This window comes from Pavona decussata, unplaced genomic scaffold, assembly GCF_977016875.1.
Source record: "Pavona decussata unplaced genomic scaffold, jaPavDecu1.1 SCAFFOLD_400, whole genome shotgun sequence".
NCBI classification, from domain to species: Eukaryota; Metazoa; Cnidaria; class Anthozoa; order Scleractinia; family Agariciidae; genus Pavona; species Pavona decussata.
The window spans coordinates 44,226-64,194 of NW_028145769.1; the positions used below are offsets into that span (position 1 = coordinate 44,226).

Here is a 19,969-nt window from a genome sequence, read left to right on the forward strand (position 1 = left end):
GAAGAGCTAAAACGATTCCTGGTGCCTCTCTGTTGAGCCAAGCGAATGTTCTACACTTACCTATTTCTTAAATAATACTGTAGTTAGCTTCGGGGTGTCTACTCGAAGACACCCAGTCTCGTTATATGCAATAGGTGTTTCAGGTTAATTTCAGTCAAATCTTTATGTATCACGTTTTCTTAGTACCGTGACTTATTTTCTTGTCGTCGTTGGCACTAAGTCATTGATAGGGGTTAAAGTCCATTACAGTTTTCGCCTGAAACTCGGTATTACCGACTATCGCTGATCCGGCAAACATGAAGACGTGCCATAAAATTTCGTCAATTTGATTTTTGAACTTTTCTTCCGTGACACTCATTGGAAGAGTAATCTTTTCGTATCAAGCCGGAAACTATCCCAGCTATTGCAGAAATTACGTGAAACCGAAACTGCTGTTGGAATTTTCCACCTTTTACTGACTGCAGTTTTATATTTAGTTTATTCTCCTCCTCTAGCCTTTTTCGAGTCTTCTGTTATTGGCATTCTGCTTTTGCACTATCAGATAAGGAGCGAAATTGCTGTTATTGAGTGGCAATACTTTATTTATATAAGTAGCGCCATATCCATCTCAGTGCCTTTAAAGTGGGTGGGCACATCGTTTGCTATTGTCGAAGAGGTGCTATTAAATTGAGCTTTATCGTGAGTTGAAATAACACTGTCAAAACCTGGAAAAAAAATCCCGGGGGTTGGGGGTGGAGCACTCATATGAAAGGGGCGGGAATGCTGTATTTTTTATTTGTCTGTGTTTTAAAATGGTATGGAGCGGTCAGTAAAAGCTTGGGCCACGTCCAGATTGGTCTAGATCTCCTGTAGGGGTTTAATTCAAAGTTTCCGACGAGGATCCCCGCCCCTTTATGTCTCAACACACTCTTTCCGGTAGAAATGTTTGAAATATTGCTTAGTTGGGAGGAATAGAACTGATCGGCTGTAAAATTAAAGCCGGTAGCCAGTCATTCCGATCCACATAACAAGAACTAGACAAACTCAGAGAAGGAAGAAAGAAGAAGAATACTTACGGAGCAATCAAAATGGATCATTTCGTAGTAAGTTAAACCATTATGAAAAAAATTACGGTAGAATTATTTCTCGAGTAAAAGTTTCGCAACATCGAAATCTACTTTCATAAGCATGTGTGGTAGAAAGGTAAGTCGGTAATTAAAAACAACCTGTCGGTAATTAAAAACAACCTGTTACCTTCAACCGTAGCACTTGAATTTCCCCATCAATATCATAGATCTCTATATATCGGTATGTATTTCTTGTCCTTGCAATACCGTGAGATGGAAGGTCAGGTATACAGTGGAACACGGTTAATGTGGACATCGAAGGAACGCGCAATAGTGTCCATTTTTTTCTGGGTGTCCGTATTAAGCGGGCTCCTGAGAATAAAGATCACGGACACATGTTTTAGCGGAAAAGTATACAAAGATCAAAGTATACAATTTAAAAGTAAAAGCAAGATAGTCTCGCACTAAATTAATTGCTTCCAACGCCACTGACAAAGTAAAAAAATACTGACTGCATGCCTTTGGCGTACTTCGCCAGCTCTGTACTGACATTTTCGGTTCGTAGTTCAGCCGGACGGACTGAATATATTGGACAGTTTATAAAGTGGGTAGATGTAAACCAGTGTCTTCAAAGCGATGAAACTTGTGTGAGTGTGCACGGGAGCTCGATAAAGGAAACAGCCAATGTTCTTTTTACGAGTACCGCATTTGTTTCAAAAATCCGTAGATTGTATCGGGAACGTGGCGAGGTGAACCGAAAGAGAAGAAAAGGACGGCAAAGAATCTCGCCTTGTATACTCGTGTTTTTTTTTTTTTTTTTTTTGTTTATGTTTGGTTCTTGAACAATATCTTGAACAATATATGCTAGCATAAACTTTTCTTTGCCTGGTATTAGAACAGATAGAGAAAACAAAGTTTAGAGGCGATGATAAGGAACAAGCCGGAACTCTATATAGATGAATACCAAGACTGGTTTCACGCCGTTACAGAGAGCCGGCTTACCATTGCAACACTGTGTTGATCGATTCTGCGTCTTGGTTTTGCGTACAAAAAGGCAAGTCTGTAAATTACAATATCTTCAATACAGTTACCGTATAAGGCGAAAACTGGTACAGCTCACTCCAGTTGAGTTAAGACTTTTTAATTGATCGTCGATAAGCACGTTGATCTAGAGTGGAGAAAGCACAATTACAATGGATTTGTTTTCGGAGCAAGTGATTTACCGCGCTTGTTGATTGCAATCTCTCCTAGTGCCTTTTTCGTTTTCGTTTAAGTTTCAAGTTTTGTTGGCCTCTGGACCGAAGAACGTTCCGAAGAGCACCCTCGAAAGCGAAAACTTTACCAGGAATGATCACACTTATGAGTGGGTGGCCATTCAGCACGGTGGACAAAGGATGATGAGCAGGCCCGTATTCCGGGCCTCAAATCGAACTTTACCAGATCTTTCTTCTGCATGACCGTGGGAAATCTGGGTACGAGATTAGTCTGTCTGCTTATTTGAGAATTTCTACAGTTACTGTAAAATGTTCTCAGAAGGTTGAATTTTGGTCAGAAACACGTTATTAATGTAGTATACTGTATAAATCATTGATATTTTAAAACCAGAAGTACTTTCTAATTGAAGTTAGTTGTGATGTCAGTTTAGAAAATAACAAATTAAGTGGAAAAGCTAGACCATAAAGTGAGTATATTTAGGAACATAAAAACTGGCTAAAACGATTCTTTTAGAGCCAGCTAGAAGTCCGGAAGAGACGACTAGTTGAGATAGTGAAATTTGAAAGACCTTAAGGGCCTATTAAAGGATCTCGTTGCTAAGCTACACGGTTGTTACCCACGTGCAATTTTAGTTCCGGTCAGCCAAAATGTTTTCGCGCGCTTTTTTTCGGCGCCGGTCCAGCGTCGCCGATTCAAGTCGCCGTTACCTCTTTTTTTACTTCGTTGCAACAAACACAAGAAAAACTTTTTGTTGAGTTTTATTAATTAATTTTCTGCTTTACGATTACAACATGTGAGTCGCGCCTTTATTTTTGAAACTTGAGTGTTTTGCTTGAAAATGTCATCCACGTACGGACGTAAACAGAAAGCCGCAGCGATGGCTGTATGTCGATGGGGTAATCTCGGAAAGGTGACAGTGCAAGATTTCCAGTGTCAGGTTGGGAATCGAAAATCTAAAGATGCGAAGACAAAAACTGAAATTAGTATTGCGCTATCATCACCTGCAAACTTCAAAGAAAACTCTGTGTCCAAGGCCTTTTTGACCGCTCCAAAACTCGCTGACGTCTTTTACGATAAAACTATGCGACCCTGTGAACCTGTGTCCGTGAACTGCCCTTCCGAACCTGAAAAACTCCACTGTACAGAAATAACACAAATAAACGAAGCTATCGAGGCCACTAAATTGCAACCACTCTCCCAAGACAGCATGGAGCGGCAAACGGTGAGCAAGGAGGCTTGTAAATTATCCTTGAAAGCAGCTCTAGCTCAAGAATTTCATTCTTACATAAAAAATGCTAACCACTCGATAGAAAACCTGACTGATAACGGTGAGCTAGAAACTTGTAATGGACAACTTCTCCATACAACATCAACCTCGCTTGAGAACCTAGTTAATAGTAATTTAAGTAATCTACAACACTGTGACTATGAAAAAGAAACTGAATTCAAATTTTGTTCGGTAAAACAAAACACAGTTGAATAGTTCAAGTTCGAGTGTAGTCGATGTGGGAAAAAAGTCAACTTGAAAAGTAGCATTCCTGTCGTTAAAGCCACCACTCGCCCAAGATCTGCAATACGTAATCTCGTTGCTCTTTCATTCCTTACTAGACATCTGTACTTCGATTTCGATTTTGCAATTCTAAGATAAGAAATAATACTGTTTTGCAACGCAAGAATTATGGTCATTTTAATACACTGGTACTTTACTTAACTCTGTTTAACTTCAGTTTTGTGTGTATTTATGAGTGTTTGTTCTTGTGCCCCTGAACTTAACATTTAAATATCTTTTCTTACAAGTGGCTGCCTAGCATTTTTAACTTCTAGGTTATTTCGGGCAGCCAGCACCATTATCATCTATTCTATGTATATATTTATATTTTCTATTGTAATTATAATGGGGTGGAATAAAGTATTGTTGTTCCTTGTCAATGGGCAATATTTCAAAGATTACCACAATATTCTCGAGACTCTCGGTCTGGATCACGTCAGTTCCACTCAGTGGACCCACGTTATTGAATGGATTGCACCGTTCGTAAAAATGATCGCCGACTGGAGCGTGCAAGAAGCAAGAACTGAAGCAGTCCGACGTGGAGATAAGTCATCATTATACATCCAGTTCGACGGCTTTTATCTGAATCGCGGCCACTTTTCGAATAACAGCTCAGCTACCGTCCATGATGCGAAAACTGGCAAAATTACTGCGTACTCACACCGAACAAAGCGCGGCCAAGGTGCGAACTGGGAAGGAACGAGCGGTGGAGCAGCCTGCGTAAAAGAGTGTTCGAAGAAGCATTATTTCCATTCTCATTTTTTCAATTTTTATTATAAACCAAAACGCATGCCTAAATTTCTTCAAAACGGCTTTTAAATTTTTATTGCACAGAAAATGCGGAAAAAAAAGGTTTAAGCCATTTAGTTAAAATGCATTTTTCTGTTTCTGGTAACGTGACATTGGGCGTGGTCCGATGACGTCATGAGCTGGACCATATTTGCCCCCTATAGGTCAATTGCCCAAATTTGGTCCAATTGAAACATACACGTGCAGAGCTATAGCAAATTGATTGTTCCCTAGCAACGGCATCAAAAGATACTTTAATGGACCCTTAAAACCGTTTGACGGCTAATAATAACTGGTTTTTTTTTTACGCTTGACGGTAAAAATTTCGCCCTTTTTGACGGCTGACGCTTAACCCCATTGTGGCCTTCCTTTAAAACAGTATTACTGTGGAATGTACATTTATCCATTTATTTGAGCTACAGCAGCAAGACATTAATGACATAAGTACAAATTAAACCAGATTTTATTTCTTTGAAATAAATCTTAATTACAAAATATTTTTACCTCTATATTCGGGACGGGGCAGAGATTTTAGCTTAAATTTACATCTTAACTACTAGGCTTGTATACCACCTTTACATTTATTAATGCTACCAATTAAAAATAAAATACTTTAAAGTGAAGTTTTGATTTACAATAATCAATATATTATTCCATAAATACAAAGAAACTCAGTTCATCAAAACGATCCACATTTAAGTTTTGATGTTTTGAGTTTCGCATAATATTCGCAGCATTCTTGAATAAAACCATGTTTTAAGCCGGTGTAGTTGAAAGCCTGAACTTTTGTAAATCTCTTTTGTGCTATGGAATTTCAAATGTAATGCCTCATAAAATGTGAAGCGGTTGACAAGTCGCACAAACCTCTCGCTTTACTTAAGATGAGCCATAAATGAAACAAATGAACTGATAAATGTACGACGCTATTGTGAACTGATCAAACGTGTTCCATCGTTTTGTGCGTAGTACGTTCAGTTCTTAACAAAAAATATTTTATCTTGTTCGTTCCAGTGTCAATGTTGAAAGAACGATAAACATTAATTCCCCACTCCAGAAACTGTGAGAGGAATGGTACGAGAAAGGGATTATGGGATCGTTTGAGTAGATGGATGAACATTGAGGCGACGAATATACATTATTCGGCATTTTCTCGGGGTAGTGTATCTCTTGTGTAGTGTATCTCTCGGGGTAGTGTATCTCTTCACCTGAAAGAGTATTTCCTTTACAACGGACAGCCAGAAAATGTACTTATTCACCGACTTACGCAATGTCCATCCGTCTACCCAACCATAATCATCCCATAATCATCCCTCGCTCGTAGAGTCCCTCCGTGGTTTCTGGAGGGAGCATTGGAGTGTGTTCACGGCAGCCATGTTGGAGCCGGGAACCAAACAATAAAACATGTTTTGCAAATAAAGTTATTTCCCCGAGGAAAATCTTTCTATTGTTTCGCTCCTCCGATATAGTCGCCGGAACTCACTCTATTATAATATTTTCTTAAATCATTGTCAGCACGAGAATCATCAAACGTTCAAGCTTTCAAACATGTACGTTTTAACATGAGAGAAGTCATAACATCACCTTTCGCTCGTGTATTAAAGACCGTTTCGCTGGGTTACAACCTTAAATGCCAGGAGTAACGCCTAATTCAAGATGACGGCCATTTTTATCTTCCGTAAATTAGCTGAATCACCGTTTCCTTTTGCAGGTCAGTTGTTAGTTCTTTTTATTGTTATTCATTATTCTGAACTTGATTGATTATTTGGATATTTTGCCTACGATTTGGTGCATTTAAATCAGAAACTGGCTGTTGTTGCTGGTATCATTTTAGCATCACAAGTCACCGCCTAATTCAAAAATTGGTCACTGAATCGGGTTCGAAATTCAAACAGCTCAGAGTGCATTTTTACAGCCAAAGGGTAAAATGTCTTTGAGACTTTGAATTATCGCGCTATTTTTCTTATTTTATTTGGGGAATCAGTTTATTTTTCTCTCGTTTGTGGTTAATAGGTTAATTAAGTCGGCATTCATATTGAACTAGGCGTAACAAAGATATTCCTCCATGTAGATTAAGAAGGTCTTTCTTCACGTTTAACCCAGGCCCCGTAGTCTTTCCAATTGTATTGATCGTATCGAACCAGGGAGATCTTTCCAGTCTTGCTGCTTTTAACTACGGTACCGTTCCTGCTCAGTGATATTAATATGTGATACATCTTGGGCTTAGCTGACAAGTATTCGGACAGGTAGACTCGCTGAGATGTAAAGAGGAACTTTTCCTTAGATGAATCGCATGATGGCTGTAAATGAAAATAGGAAGGTACTTAATAACTTTAATTCAAAAGGCAGTTGATGGAGGGTCCATCTTGAACACTAAGACAAACGTTCAAAGGGACAACGTTTCTTCTTCTCCTTCGCCGCTTCTCCCTACTTTCGACACCACGAGATTCGCATTTTATTTGTGTTTAAGCTTGGATGCAAAACGTTGTACTGCTTCAAAACTGTAAACCAAAGTTTCGCATTTTTTTTAAATTTTGAAACCGGTTGTGAATAGACCATTTCCGGTAGATTAGAATTCTAGCTTGGCTACGAGGTTTAAGGAATAAAACAGAAGAAATTAATTATTCATCTCTGAACCAGTCAATGAAATTTATTTTGTTTTATTTTCCCAAGCCTCGTAGCCAAGCTAGAATTTAAATACATTAACCGAAATGGTCTATAAAAATAAGTATAACGTATGTTATTCTTTTTTATCTTTTTTTTTTTTCTAGCTTAAATTGGAAAATAAATTAATTAACAAGTTTTGCCTGCGTCAGAGTAAACATGTAAATCAAGGAAACGCCATGATTATTAGTTCACATTTCTGCTTTCTGTCGCTCCCTACTTCTTGCAAACTATAGAATAGCTTGGGAAAAAAAAAATATTCTTTAATCTAATACTTGGTTTAAGCAATTGCGAAGGGAAACTCTACAGTCAAATTACTCTTGTGACGTCACACCTGTAACGATATTGTCACGCGTATCACACGTGACACATCGAGTTTGGAATTGCGTAGTATGTTAAGTTATGCCTTCATCCCGGATGTGCTTGCATGTGCTCGCTAATCTTGCAATGGCTGACATTTTTTTAAATCGCCGGTTCGTCTCCATAATCTCGTCTGTAGTTGAATTCACTTAACGCGCTTTATTTGGTGTCAGAAGTAAACTGGTCGTACACTACAGCTCGTAGCCTCCGTCGAAGGCAATTGTGAGTACTTTCTCCAATATAATCGCTCCAATATGTCGACAACCCTGAGCGACAACACTGGCGATAGCACTGGTGGTTCAGCTCCGAATTCATCGACTACAAATCCTACTGTGATTACAGTTCTAGTGAATATACCGCTTCCAGAAAAGTTGGATTTAAGCGTCGGCAATCTTCCTGTTAAATGGCAACGATTCAGTCGAGCGTGGTCGAACTACGAAATAGCGGCTCAACTCAAGGATCCAGAAAATCTGGATAGGATAAAGCAACGAAGGACGGCCACCCTACTCACCTGTATCGGTTCATATGCACTAGATGTTATTGATTCAATGGAATTTGAGTCCGAAGACCAGCGGAAACAGCCAGATGTGATACTTGAGAAGATGGAAAACTACTGCATTGGGGAATGTAATGAAACCTTCGAAAGATATGTCTTCAACCGTAGGGATCAAGAGTCTAATGAATCTGTAGATGCCTATGTTACTGCTCTACGTAAATTAGCCAAGACCTGCAATTATGGGACACTAGCAGACTCACTAATCCGTGATAGAATAGTGGTTGGCATTAAAACAATTCAGCTCGAAAGAAACTACTACAAGCAGGAAAACTCACCTTGGGTAAATGTATTGACATCTGTAGATCTTCAGAGACCTCGGCACGGCAACTAAAGACCATGAATCAGGAGGATGTCCGTCTTGTAAAGGAGGTAAAAGTGAAACCGGCAAGCAAAAAGAAGTCTGGAGTATCGGACAACAGGCCCCGCACTGAATCACGGAAGTCAAGAATGACAGGCAAATTTTGCGCTAGGCAGCATCCCTTCGACAAGAAGAACTGTCCAGCATGGGGAACCACTTGCAAGAAGAGCGGTCTTTGCAGTCTGTTGCAGAAAATCAAAGAAAAAGGTGCTGTCTATGGATTTTTGAATCCGATGATGACGAATATGTAGCAGATTGACGTGAAAGAGCAAGTCAATGCGCTAGTCTCCAGCAATCACCCGAGCAAAATTTTTGCCACCCTTCTTGTCACGGTGGGGAAGAGAAGTTCCAGCTTGACAGCGGCTCAACTGTAAACCTCATGTCGAATAAGACAGTGGAGAGAATCTGTGGAACAGACTGCCAAAACGACTTAGAAAAAAAAATCTGTGCCTCTGGTCATGTACAACCTGTCTAAAGTTAAACCGCTGGGCAAGAAACGCTTCCGAGTGACAAACTCAAAGAAAAATAACAAGTACAGTATTGAATTTTACATTGTTGGTGGAGTAAGTCCATGCAAGTCTATCCTTGGTTTAAGGGCCAGCAAACACCCTCAATTGCTAACTATCAATGAAAAAACACCCTTGCTCTAGATTTAAATGATGTAGACCCTGTCAATCTCAAGAAAGAAGACTGCATTTCGCTGTACAAAGCTGTGTTCTCCGGAAAAGGAAAACTGGCAGGCCAACTACACCTGAAAATTGACAAGGATGTCAATCCAGTACAGCTGCCTACTCGAAGGGTGCCAATTGCCCTTAAAAAGCCTTTAAAGCAAGGGTTGGACAGACTGTCAAATATTGGAATGATCGAGAAGGTTGATACACCTACTGAGTGGATCTCAGCATTAGTGGTCACAACAAAGAAAAATGGCAAAGTTAGACTGTGTATTGATCCCAAACCACTGAATGAGGCCTTACAAAGGAATCACTACCCCTTGCCCACAATAGATGATGTGCATCCGCTGCTATCCAAGGCCCATGTGTTTACAGTGCTTGATGCGAAAAACGGGTTCTGGCACATACAACTAGATGAGCAAAGCAGTTATGCGACCACCTTTGGAACACCATGGGGTAGATACCGGTGGCTTCGAATGCCATTTGGACTATTTTCCTGCTCCAGAGGAGTTTCAGAGGAGAATTGATATCGCTCTTGACGGTCTACCCGGCCAGAAGGCCATTGCTGATGGCATACTGGTGTTTGGATCAGGAGACACAGATAACGAAGCTTTCAGAGATCATGATCGTCACCTGAAGGCGGTGTTCAACCAGTGCCAGTGACCTACATGGGTCATGTGATATCATCAGAGGGTCTTTGAGTGGATCCAGACGAACTAAAGTTCACCATCGAAAAGCCAAACCCCCAGTGACAAGCATGGTGTCCAGAGAATCCTAGGAATGGTGAACTATGTACAGAAGTTTGCACCAAACCTGGCAGATGTGGCTAACCCACTTCGAGATCTTGTAAAGAAAGATAATGAGTTTCTTTGGGAGGAAGAAGCCCGTGGAAAGTGCCTGGAGGATGAAAAACAGGTTCTAACGAAAGCCCCAGTACGCAAGTTCTTTGATCCACAAAAGAAGACAGCACTGCAATGTGATGCCTCCATGAGAGGTCTCGGAGCATGTCTTTTACAGGATGGGCACCCTGTAGCGTACGCATCAAGGGCCCTAACTGCAGCTGAGACTAATTATGCCCACATAGAGAAAGAGTTGCTGTCAATTGTCTTTAGTGTTGATCGGTTTGAGAGCTATGTCTAAGGTAGAATGGTCTTCGTTGATACTGATCACAAACCTCTGGGATCTATTATGAGAGAAAGTTTGCTGAGTGCCCCAAAGCGTCTGCAGAGGATGTTGCTGCGTCTTCAGAAATTTGACCTCGAAGTCACTTACAAAAAGGGCATTGAGATGCAAATGGCAGATCCCCTTAGCCGGGCGTATCGGTCCCACTGGTAAAGCAGGAGGAAGATACCAAGGAAGATGTGTTGGGTGTTGCTGATGAAAGATCACCAACAGAGATCGAGACTGCGTATGTGAACATGGTTGAGTTTGTGCCCATTCGACAAACCACCCTACGTGACATCAAGTGTGAAACTGAACTGGACGCAGATCTGAGTGCATTAGCCACTATGATCAAACAAGGCTGGCCATATAGCAAGGCAAATGTGTCCCCCAAGTTGCAGAACTATTTCCCTTTTAGAGAAGAGTTGTCACTACAGAACGGAGTTGTTTTCAAGGGTGAACGCATTGTGGTTCCACTTGCCTTGCGGGATTGCGTTATTGACAAGATTTATGCTTGTCACCTGGGCATTCAGGGATGTCTTAGAAGATCTCGAGGCAATTTCTTCTGGCCTGGCATGAGCAAGCAAATCACCGAGTTTATCTCAAAGTGCAGTATCTGTAACAGCTACCAACCAGACCAGCAGAAGGAGCCCTTAGTGTGCTATGAAATACCGTTAAGACCTTGGCAAAGCATCTCGGCTGACCTGTTTGAGCTCAACAGCCTTGACTACCTGGTTACCACTGACCCTTATTCCAACTTCTTCGAAGTCTAGGAGTCTTAGGATCAATGTTTTTTTTTTTTTTTTTTTTTTTTTTTTTTTATAATTTGTGTGTTCCTCTTTTTTTCTTTCCTTAAGCCCTCCTCGAATAGCTTGATAGCTACCTGCGGGTTCTCAAGTCCTTGTATGTAATTTTATTATTTATTCAATAAAGTTGATGTTGTTTCTGTTGTTGTTGTTGTTGTTATTGTTGTCGTCCTTCTTCCCACGCATGGTTTTCTATTTATTATTCTTTTTATCACGAAACCGTTGTGTCCCTACCGAAACGGGATCCGAAGCTCTGCGTGACGTCGCACTAGTTTGCTGACGAGATTGACGGGAGATAAAATGATAACTGCTAATGTGGGATAAATTGGCCACAAAGTGACGCTTTTATTTCATCCGAAATCAAGAACATCGATATAATAAACATCAGGCAATCTCTTAAGCAAAGGTGGGGTTAAATATCGGCAAAGACCAAAGTACGTATTAAAAGGCAACAAAAGCCTAAAAAGAAAGGCCGGAGCATGGGAAGGGGGCGGGAAAATTAATTCTTCTACAGTACCGAAAATCTGTGTTCGGATTTTAACACGATGGCAATAAAGGGGAGAAGAACCACGAGATAAACTGATCTTGACCAAAAACCTCGGTGTTATTAGATCTGACCCCATTTGACTGGCTTAAGTTTTATGATTCACAACGCTCTATGCCCCATGCAACGGCACACCTAAATACTATGACGGGCCTTGAGATAAAATCACATTATGCTTATGTCATAATATTGGCCTTTGTTTTGTCTATTTTGTTGTCTGTTTTTGCCGAATTTTGTCCCCGCATCAGTAATGAGTTTTTAGCGAGTGCTTGTCTAGTTTAACGGATCTGCAACGCAGTCATCGAAGCTTTTAAGAAGTTCTACAGAAGAACAAACTATGGTAAATTTTCAGCTAAATATAGAGGAGCAGAAATATGGAATAGTTTGCAAAGAACATTAAAGGCTATAAAGTCAATATACAGTTTTATAAAAACAAAAAAGTAAAACTATTTGTTCAGAAGCAATATGACTCTACGTGAACGACAAAACGAAAAGTATGATCTGTTTAATCGTTAGAAATATTTCATAGAAATCTTGCTACAATTTAATGTAATTACGCCACCATGATCAGCAAACGATTGTAAAGTTTGAGCATATAAAAGGGAGGTCTCCTTAGAAAAGCTCTAACGAGCTTGCAGAGATCTTCCAGTTACTAGATAACTTGTAGATTCAAGTGATCTATGCAAAATTATATGAGTGGCAAAAAAATTATTATTATTATTATTATTATTATTATTATTATTATTATTATTATTATTATTATTATTATTATTATTATTATTATTATTATTATAAGAATACTAACTATGGCTAATTTGTTAAGCTAAGACCTTGTGAACCTCGATCTAAAAGTTGCTAATGACATATTTTCAGTTCAAAAGCAACCTAGCTCTTCTTATGTTCAGATCATGGAAATTCAGTTCGAAGGAGGGAAAACTTGATAACACTTCAGAGGTTTAAACCTACCTCCAGAACCAACTTTCTCTTCGACACAGCTAGACAGACGTCTGGCATTCCGGGGAGGCTGAATGTGTACATCAAAGTGTCGCGCCGAAACATGGTTTGTACAAAAACTACAGAAAAAGGTTTACGTAAATTATAACAAGAAAATAACCGGCTGATTGATAGGTTGAACGCTTTTTTGTGATTGGCAACCATGCAAAACTACCAATAGAACGCACACGTCCACCTTTGCGTTGCTTCGCGTATCGTATCTTTTTTTTAACATTAAACAAGATACCACTAATGGCATTTTCGCGGGATGCTTAATGTGGACTCATATATTTCCATACAATACAATACTTTATTTACCCACGCTACATCTAGAAGTGATAAAAACTCGTTAAATCATGTGCGTGAAACGAAAAGCATGAAAAAGTAAAGAAATAATTTAAAAATTGTATGCTTCGCAGATTTTTAAAACTATCCAATAAAACTAGCTGATGGAATAGTTTGAGTCACAAAGACAGCGTGTTTTCCGTTTTCCCTTGTGTTACGCTACTTATTGTTATACCGGAAATTGCGACCATACACATGGCTCTACTCACTTTTTCTATTCTGGTTATGTAATTTTAATAAAAGTGTAAGATTACAAATTGTTCCTGTTTCACCAAACTACAGAACAAAAAACAGTCCAAAAGCTTTCCTAAATGAAAACGTTTAGTAACAGTTGACAATCAAACCTTTAATCTTTTTGTGAAGTGGATTTTCAGTTTCGTTTAAGCATCAATTTGACAAATTGATGTGATGCGTTCTTATAAACGACCTTTCCTCCTAGCATTGTGGCTCTACAACTGTCAAACAAAGCATGATTCCTTTGCCAGGAACTCTCCAATTTTCACCGTTTTAACCGTCGAGTGCTTCTTAGAAGTTCTTCTTTCGGTTTATCACTTCAAAAGGGTTAATTTTCTTTTTGGAAACGGCATAGTTGAGTCTCAAACATGAAAACAATATGGCCGCCACAAGGAGAGAGCAGAATTTAATCCAGGTGTAATGAATAAAATAAATGATGATTTGACGTCACACAGGTAGGGATGAGGGATATCCCCTCCCTCGTGATATACGCGCCGATAATAGATTTTGATTGGGCCGTTTTTGTTGGAGAACAATAGAACCCTTCTAGGAGAGAGCAGAGTTTAATGAATAAATTAATGTGTAGATTTGTGATTACGACGAAAAAAAAAAAAAACAAGTTACTCGAACGAAAACTTGACAATGTCTGCCCTACGGGCATCCTGCGTAATTTCTCTTACAGAAGGAGGAATAAACTATAATCATTTCTTAGCAATTTCTCCAAAATAGGTCTTATCACAGTTTTCGACGCCATTTTGACGAGTAGGCAATTAGGCTCGAAATAACAGTGGTTGTATGGAAATCCGATGTCAAATAATTTAAATAAAACATCGCTTCTGAAAAATTCATGAATTGGACGCTTTCTGGAACAGTTACATCCCTCCAAATTTTTTTTCTTAAAATCCTTTTCCTAGTGTCAAAAGTTTCCAATTCATGAATTTTTTAGAAGCGATGTTTTATGAAAATTATTTGACATGGGATTTCCATACAAACACTGTTATTTGGAGCCTGTTTGCCTACTCGTCAAAATGGCGTCGAAAACCATGATAAGGCCTATACTCAGAAGGAACTTGAAAAAATCTGTACAAAACATGTCTCATATGCTTGCATTGAGATATCGGGGTCATCAATAAATTGTATTTTGATCCCTTTTGCAAAATCAAATCTAGCCAGGACAAAGAAAGCTAGTGTTTGCGCGTCTTTAACGGCAGGGCGCGGCAAACGGATGTCATCTACTTTGAGCTCGCACAGTCTGTATATCTGATTCATACACTGCATGACCGCTAAGCCATTCAAAGCTCTGAAATTAAATTATCCAATGATCCAATTTTAAGGACAGTGCCTACTTTTGTTACTGCGCATACGTTCAGCGCATCAGGAGATACTTGGGTTTCCTATGGTGCCTACTGATGCAGGGATACTTTTGCACGGTTTAAAACTATGCTGGCAAAGGAGAACTTATAAAGTGGGGTGGGGTGGGGTGGGGTGGGGGGACCATGCATTTCTCAGAGATAATAAATCTATAACTAAAAAAAAAAAAGCCATACATTGCTTTATCGCTTTTTAGAATTATTTTTGCCTAATTATCTCAAAAAAATGCCTGGTTATCCCCAATTCTCTTTTTGGAAGCCAATAGTCCTTGCTAATTTATATCTGCTTTCCCGTATAGGCTTAAACCGCGCAAAAATACCACGGTATTAGTAGGCACTGTCCTCTAAATTCAACCCGCGCTTGCTGAATAATTGAGTCGCGTTTGAAGAGCGCAATCCCAATTTCATGTTTCCTCCGAAGAGCTCTCCGCCTTTCGTGCAGAAAAAAAAATAAAAATTTTGGTGGTCGGGACTGCCCGATGGCCGTCGCCCCAATTGCCTTTCACTCCATTGGATGATTTCCGCCGAAAATAGAGGGAACGTGTGTCCCTCCCCCCCCCCCCCCCCCCTCCCCACAAAGAAAAAACCTTCAAACGCGTCTCCAAAATCTCTGATTACTATTTGTTATTGCGGTCGGCGTAGAAAGAACACACTCCTAATAGAGATTGGAGTCGAGATTGAATGGATCTTGGGACGCATATCTGGTTACCCCTTCAGATTTTGAAGGTGCGAATGAAATCATCACCAACTTGGCAAAGGAAAGAGATCCTCGTGACATCGAACTGATTATTACAAGTATAACTATTATTAACAAACGCTTGCCAAATGTAAGCGCTAAGAAGTCAACTTACATGTGCCGCAATCGGTTTCATTTCCTGTAAATGACAGAGTTCTCACGCCATCCAGTTTCAACTCCGCTTTGAGATATTTTCCCGCCTTTAGCGATTTTATGCTCATGATGTTGTTGTTGCCCGACACTGTGATGTTGCACCGTGGAGGGATTTCATTAGCTATCGCCAAGACGACATGTAAAATCACTCCAACCTGCAAACGAGAAAGAGCAGACACATCATCAAAAGGTCGTTCTTATTTGGACTAAGTCACTCACATTTGTGCACGAACCAGAGCGCCACAACCATTGGTCTAATTTTTACGATCCAAATGTGTTCTCAGTCGCTTATAAAATTGTATTTGAATGCTTCCGATAAATTTGGTAAGATTAAATATAAATGTTCTTAAGTCGCGAGTAATAAATGAGATTGGGAGTCAAACCAATATCTCAATCCTCTTTAAATCTTGACAAAACTTTTAAGGGAAGGGTGGGAGGGGGAGGGAAGGTGGGTACTATACACGTGATATTAATTTGACTAGCCCCTTGGGTTATGCGAAGCTACTTCGAATATTTTTCATTGTGAGATGAAAACTCTCTCCATAGAGTATATTTTGTCGTGTGGTTGGTCTGCCATGGTTAAAGGAGGGTCTCTTCGTACAGTGGAACGCCGCCTTACACCACCTCGTTCGATGATTACGACCATTTTTCGTGCCCCAAGAGAATTGAAATTCCAGTCATTTCCTTAGTTTTACAACCTCGTTAATCCGACCAACCCGTTAAATTATTACGATCACATTTTCGAGCCCCGAAGATGATTGTGTTAACGGGGTTCCACTGTAGTTCGATGAGTAATCTTGTTTAGTGTCACCCATAACAAAAAAATGTATATTTATCCAGTTAAATGAATGTGATACTTATGAATATAAAATATACATATCACCTCATTTTTTGCAAAAGCTACGACGTTCCACGAAGGAGACCGATTTACGTTTTTAGTACTCGTGACTACATTTGTGTTTTAATAGTTATGTCACTCTGTGCCGATGGGAAATGTCCTCCTCTTTCTCAATTAAAGAAAAAGAAAAACGTCTTCAGGGTAAATAATTTTTCTTTTTTGCGTTTCTCTTCTTCGTTAAAAGCCATTGTTTATAGGTTCTTTTCATGTCATTTCTCAAACGTTTCTCTTTTTCGAAAGGGTCTTGCTTGGATGCAAAACTAAGACCAATTAAAAAGAAGAAAAACTCTTGCAGTTATTCATGCAACTTAATTAGTTGCGAAAAGGAGTTTTTTTGGATAAAAGAATGCCCGATGATTTAAACTCAAGTGGGCGCCAATTTGCAAAAAGTCGCGATACAAATGAAAAAGAAAATTAAACTACTCGAGAACAACACAAATGCCCAAAAAACAAGTGAATGTTTCGATAAAAAAAAAACAAGAACATTCAAAGTGAATAGGAATATAAGTAATAACTTGACTGAATTGGTTTGTCAGGGAAAAAACGTGTCTCTTGATATGAACACTCTGATGGCAAGGGAAGGAAGGACGGTTTTAACAAGGACTCTCGACTATAAACCTAGTCGGAACCGCCCTAACACCTCATTGGTTAGACTTTACGCAATCTTGGTACCTAGCACTGAGGACCTCAACGCGTTTTCACGAGGGCATCATGTCGCGAGATAAATACATTATGGGTTCCATAATGCTTGTTTTTTTTTTTTTGTTTGTTTTTTTTTTCTTTTTTAGGCTTTCTTTTCGCAAATGCCTATTAACAGTTACATAAATAACTGTGAGGGTCTTTCTTCTATTTATGCTTTCACCCGTAGTCAAATGTATGTCTCATATATTCGTATTATATTCAAAAACAAGTCCATCGATTTATTTATAAAAGCTTGTGTAATTTTAATTTCGGCAACCGGATATCGCAAGTTGGAAAAAGGATGAGTTTTCAGTACTTGTAAGCATCTCAAGTACGTGAAAGCGACACAGCCTTGAACATTTTTAATCTGATTACAGAGTGATTACTTTATTAATTTAATAATCATTGGTTGACTAAAGGGCCCCGAACATTTTGTTAAGGTAGACGACATATTTACTGAATTACTTCAGGTCAGTTTGGTAAACAAAAACAAGCGCCTAACCATAAATAAATATTTGATCTGAGGGATGGCCGGGGGCAGACTCGAACCTCACGATAAGAGATATCTTCAGTTTCTTAGCAATAGTCAATTGTTATGCCATCAAGAGACTTGGTCAAGAAAAAGTACTAAGCATACATGTGAACTTGAAAGAGCTTCATGAATCTTGTCCTTTGCCACGGCATTGTCAGTTTTGACAAAGAGGAAGGACAAAATGTTGCTAGTTTGCGACAGGTATTTGTTCTTATCCAATATTTCAGAATATTTTCCGCTGAAAGTTGTTAATAGCATTACATGTAGCGACTGGAATTTGTCTCAAGTCGTCCTTTGACCGCAGGTTTTGACTTTCACGCATTTTTTCCGCATTAATTAACCGAAAAGATCGAGATGTTTATGCGTTACCAAAGAGATGGTAGCAAGCTAACAGGGCTAGCCGTGTAAACGACATGGAGCCAGCTCTTTAAAGCCGGATATTCGATGGAAAACAGTTTGTTGCTAGGTAATTTGGCACGAAACGATAAACGTCCAATTCACGGACGTCACGGAATATTAAACTCCTTTTAAAGACTGACGTTGTTTATGAAAACTGGAACTAGATTTAATTTACTGAATTGGTTTAATTTATTGAATTAAATTTTGAAACCTGTTAACGCGAATCCTGACGCTTTAACCAAGGTTTGTTTACTTTAATAGCTTGTTTGCGCCGCATGTAAATCTTTACTTAGCTTCTTAGATAATTATTTAAATTAATAATAATCCTGAAGTGTAAGGGCAGGTTGTATTGGAAAATAAACTTTAAATTCAAAAATTCGATTTTAGTTGGATCGGTAGAAAATTGAAGATGTTCTGTTTGCAAACTGAAAGTAAACTTTAAATAAGTTTTTACCGGCCGGAATATTTTCGTTTTATTTCTTTTGGAATTGAAAGATTATTTCTTTTTGCCGGGGCGAGGGGTGTTACAGCCAAAATATCAACTGACGTCGTATGTAAGTAACTTACCACAATATTAATTTCTTCCAACTTCATAGTTTATGAAACTCGTTGTTTGATCTGCTGAAGCCTGCGAGTTTGAATCTTCCGCGGTAGAAACAATTCATCGTGCAGTTAACTTCGTAATCGCTAGAGTCCTATTTTATATATGTTTATTACCGCCGGGAAGATCCCCTCAAGAGGCAACGATTGTTATTATCACCAAGTTATTTACGGTGCAGGGTAAACACCAAGAAATTAATGCAAAAGGAATGATAGCAAATTGGATTTATCTTAATTCGGCATTCTCCACACTCCATTAACGTTTGTCAATTGATGCACAGTTTTAACGCAGGCGTTGTACAACTTAGTCTAGTCTTTTATTACACTGGAATTTTATCGTACAATAATTTTCTCGTAACTCAGGACTTTACTGAAAATCAATCGAGGCGTTTACGTTTGTTTTTGAAGTTGATTCTGTTACCATGCAAATTATCGTGTATTGTCTACGGTGCTTTTTCATAGTCACCGGGGCATGGAACCGGAAGTTGCCCAAGTTAATACAAAGACACAACATAACATCGAATGTTATTTTGCGGGAAACAGAAAAACACAACAGAACATTGACAGAAAGGTAAATAGGCACAGTGGCTTTGTTTCAATGTAGGATTTCATCCACTGGTTCAGATATTTATCAGCGCACAGGCGGCCCAAGCTCAATATTAGAGAACCCTTGAGTTATAAGGATTTGTATTGGAATACAACGGAATTGTGTAACACGGTAGAAACAAACATTATTTTGTGAATAAAGTCAACTTACCTTACTACTTATTGTATTCTTTGTCATTTACCAGCTTTTCAAGCCGATTCGAAGCGATTACGGTGAGTTAGCGTCATTCGGGTTTCTACTGCTAAGTGTAACGAAAGGCCGAACAGTATTTCAGCCATGCCCGGAGCACGAAACGGAATAAATCCGTATAAATCATCCCTAGTGTTCCAATTCCTTCATAGAATCAAAGTAGAGATGCATACCTATCCTGCCAGCGCAACCCCGACTCAATTGAAGCCGTATCACGTTTGCTAGAAAGATTTTCTTCAAGTCAGTTCGCTTCTGAGATTTCAAAAGATGCGCGGCCAGAACGCCATGGGCACATTGAACGTTCGAATAGCACGCCGGGTAACAAAAGTTCTCTGGCACGGGGGGGAACAGCGGCCAGCTGTCCACAGGCAAACAGATTTGTTCCCGTTCAATTTAGTTAAAACTAGAAGGAATGTGTACAGTTGGTGGTTTTCTTTAGTAGTGGATTGCTCAAAGGACTTAAATAAAAGCTTGACTCATGAACAAATTCACCGTAATTAATTTAGCAAAACTGTG

General features: G+C 39.3%; 1 protein-coding gene across 1 annotated transcript; it reads right to left on the reverse strand.

Annotated features, from left to right (window-relative positions):
- Positions 1-5,141: 5,141 nt before the first annotated feature.
- LOC146451105 (uncharacterized) lies at positions 5,142-19,664 on the reverse strand. Its single transcript, XM_085099571.1, has 4 exons — positions 19,415-19,664; positions 15,510-15,702; positions 12,683-12,789; positions 5,142-6,896 (listed from the first exon to the last, which is right to left on the reverse strand). The coding sequence occupies exons 1-4, from the start codon at positions 19,439-19,441 to the stop codon at positions 6,669-6,671; spliced, it is 555 nt and encodes a 184-aa protein (XP_084955697.1). The 5' UTR covers positions 19,442-19,664; the 3' UTR covers positions 5,142-6,668.
- Positions 19,665-19,969: the final 305 nt, after the last annotated feature.

Coding starts and splice junctions, on each gene's coding strand:
- LOC146451105 (XM_085099571.1), bottom strand. CDS start 19,441: ATGACAAAGAATACAATAAGTAGTAAG. Junction 12,790..15,509: donor TGAAACCGATTGCGGCACAT/GTAAGTTGACTT, acceptor CTTTTTCTGTAG/TTTTTGTACAAACCATGTTT. Junction 6,897..12,682: donor AGAGAAAGTTGGTTCTGGAG/GTAGGTTTAAAC, acceptor TTTCATTTACAG/CCATCATGCGATTCATCTAA.